Below are 2,596 nucleotides of genomic sequence, written 5' to 3'. Positions count from 1 at the left end.
AAACTGAAACGTTTTTAACTCCTCATAGTTAAAAGACTGCAGGCTGACTATATCTCCAGTCTCTGAGTTTATGTTTACCATTGTGGATAACGGCAAGGAGTTGCTGTTACTTTCGATAACGGAATAGCTCACCTGGGCATTTTGATCAATGTCTGCATCAACTGCAGCTACTCTTTTTAGGACAGCTCCAACCGGACTATTCTCTTTTAAATAAACATTGACCAGACTGTCTGAAAAACGAGGCGAGTTGTCATTGACATCTGAGACATAAACAGTAAGATCGCTGGTGCTTGTGAGTGCAGGGACTCCATCATCTGTAGCTGTGATAGTTATATTATAATGTGAAGCACTCTCTCGGTCTAGCTGTCCGTCTACTACCAGAGAATAATAGTTTTTATAATTTGTTTCCAATTTAAAGGGGCTGTCATTTTTAATATCGCAGTGAACTACTCCATTTTTACCTCCATCTCTGTCCAGAACTGACACAAGTGCAACAGCAGTACCAAGTTTTGCATCCTCTTTTACTCTATTAATTAACGATGTTACAGATATTTCAGGAGTATTGTCATTTAAATCCACCACCTCTATTAGTACTTTACACTGTGCAGCCATTGGAGGATACCCTTTGTCACTAGCTTGCACGCGGATTTCAAAAGCCGGATGCTCTTCAAAGTCAATCTTCCCTTTAACTGTTAACAACCCAGTGAGCTCATCAATTTGAAATATTTCCAAAACATGGTCTTGGTCTTTGCTGCTCAGGGAATATGAAATCTCCCCGTTTGGTCCTTCATCAGCGTCTGTTGCCGTTACTGTTATTACTGATGTCCCAAGCCGTACATTTTCAGTAATACTTGTTTTATACAATGATTTTGTAAAAACTGGAGTGTTATCATTTACGTCCAAGACACTGATTATTATCTGTGATGTTCCGGATTTTGGAGGTGTCCCTCCGTCTACAGCAGTCAATGTGAGTTTTATTACAGGTTGTTTTTCTCGGTCTAAAGGTTTCTGGAGGACTAGCTCAGCTGACACACTATCTCCTTTGTTCACTGATAATGAAAAATGGTCATTTTGACTCAGCTTGTACGTACTGATACCATTTTTTCCTACATCGGCGTCAAAGGCAGACAGCACAAGAAATGTAGTCCCAGGCAGCGTGCTCTCGGCTATTTCAATACTTTGCGAATTAGTACTGAAAGACGGATAATTATCATTAACGTCTAGAATATTTATATCTAAACGATAAAGCTTCAGTGGAGCATTTATCACAGCCTCGACGCTCACTGTGCATTTTGTTGCCTTCGCACAGAGCTCCTCTCTGTCTATTCTCTCACTGACATACAGAACACCAGTCTTCAGGTTTACCTCGAAATATTTTCTCTTTGATCCAGCAACGATCTGAAACATGCGGGGCTCCAAATCATGGACACTGAGGTTTAGATCCTTGGCTATATTTCCAACAGAAGTCCCCGGATTCACCTCTTCTGATATGGAGTAGGAGAGCTGTCCGGACACCGCTTCCCAGTAACAATCCAGCAGGACAAATAACACATATATCGCCACGGGACTCCTGTTAGCTGAAGACATAATCCAAACCGACGTGAAACCAACATAGAAACAAGTCTAAGGGATGTCGAGTATTGACGGAAACTATGTTCCTTTTTCTTCTAATTTGCCCACAATGTAGATGATGCCCCAGCCTTCTCTCGGTGACTCTGCGTCTCTTTGTGTCAAAGCCCAACAAGACATCATCACGCTCTTAATCTGGGAGGGGCCTCGGGATTTAAATGAACTCTCTCTGTGTTATGGTCTACAGTGCCCCCGTATGGCCTTGTGGACTAATTACATTACAAACCAACAACAGCATAACACTACACAAACCATCTCTCTGTAATGATCATCTCAAAAATGAACAATTTTCAGTTTAAAGCCATGCATTTTGTGTATTTCAAAATAAGGGTTGATGTGCTCAATCAAAGGCATTTAAAGCAAACTGAAAGAATTTAATTGAAACTGAGTATTCTTGAGATTAATGAGAAACCTTCTTGAAAACGAGTCTAAGAAACAGAGTACGCCATCATAATGATTAGCGCCTAAAACCGCAAACTCCATTTATCAGTGCAATCGTTAAAGAAGAAATTATGAAATATAAAAAAAGTAAAATAAATATTACAATGTAATGTTATTGTCAACTGAGGTCAAGTTTGAACTTAACCTTTATTTGTATGTATAAAAAACAGTGCAACACAATCTGTTTGCCGGGTCAGACGAGTTCTCGTCTACAGCACCATGGACAGCGACTCGCTCGACTGGCTTGCAAGTAATGACAGATGAAAAACGTCACCATTTTCAAAGAATTCAGTAGGAGAAAATGTACAAATTCAGTTTCCACAAAAACAACCTGTGTAAAAACATAAACAAAGATACAAATAAAGAAGGGATGGCAAGTAAAGAACGACTACATATACAAATGAAAACAACGCCAGCGTTAGGTAACATTTAGTATATAGTCTAAATGTGTAGGCCATCATAAACGTGCTGCTCTTACCTTTTCTTTATTAGGTAAAGTTTGAGTTCTGGTAAAAGTGTCTCCTCC

The 2,596-nt window shown here is 39.7% G+C and overlaps 1 protein-coding gene across 1 annotated transcript in view; it reads right to left on the bottom strand.

Moving 5' to 3' along the window:
• LOC118333996 (protocadherin gamma-C3-like) overlaps positions 1-2,596 on the bottom strand; it is a 54,586-nt gene that overhangs the window by 945 nt on the left and 51,045 nt on the right. Inside the window, exon 4 of the mRNA XM_035669816.1 lies at positions 1,366-1,577. Coding sequence (XP_035525709.1) covers positions 1,366-1,577 — 212 coding nt within the window. The remainder of the gene's footprint in view (positions 1-1,365; positions 1,578-2,596) is intronic.

The sequence above is a fragment of the Morone saxatilis genome, unplaced genomic scaffold (genome assembly GCF_004916995.1).
Source record: "Morone saxatilis isolate NCDOM2014 unplaced genomic scaffold, NCSU_SB_2.0 Contig22, whole genome shotgun sequence".
In the NCBI taxonomy this organism is placed as follows: Eukaryota; Metazoa; Chordata; class Actinopteri; family Moronidae; genus Morone; species Morone saxatilis.
The sequence above is the reverse complement of the archived record's forward strand: the minus strand, read 5'-3'. Positions and strand labels throughout refer to the sequence as shown.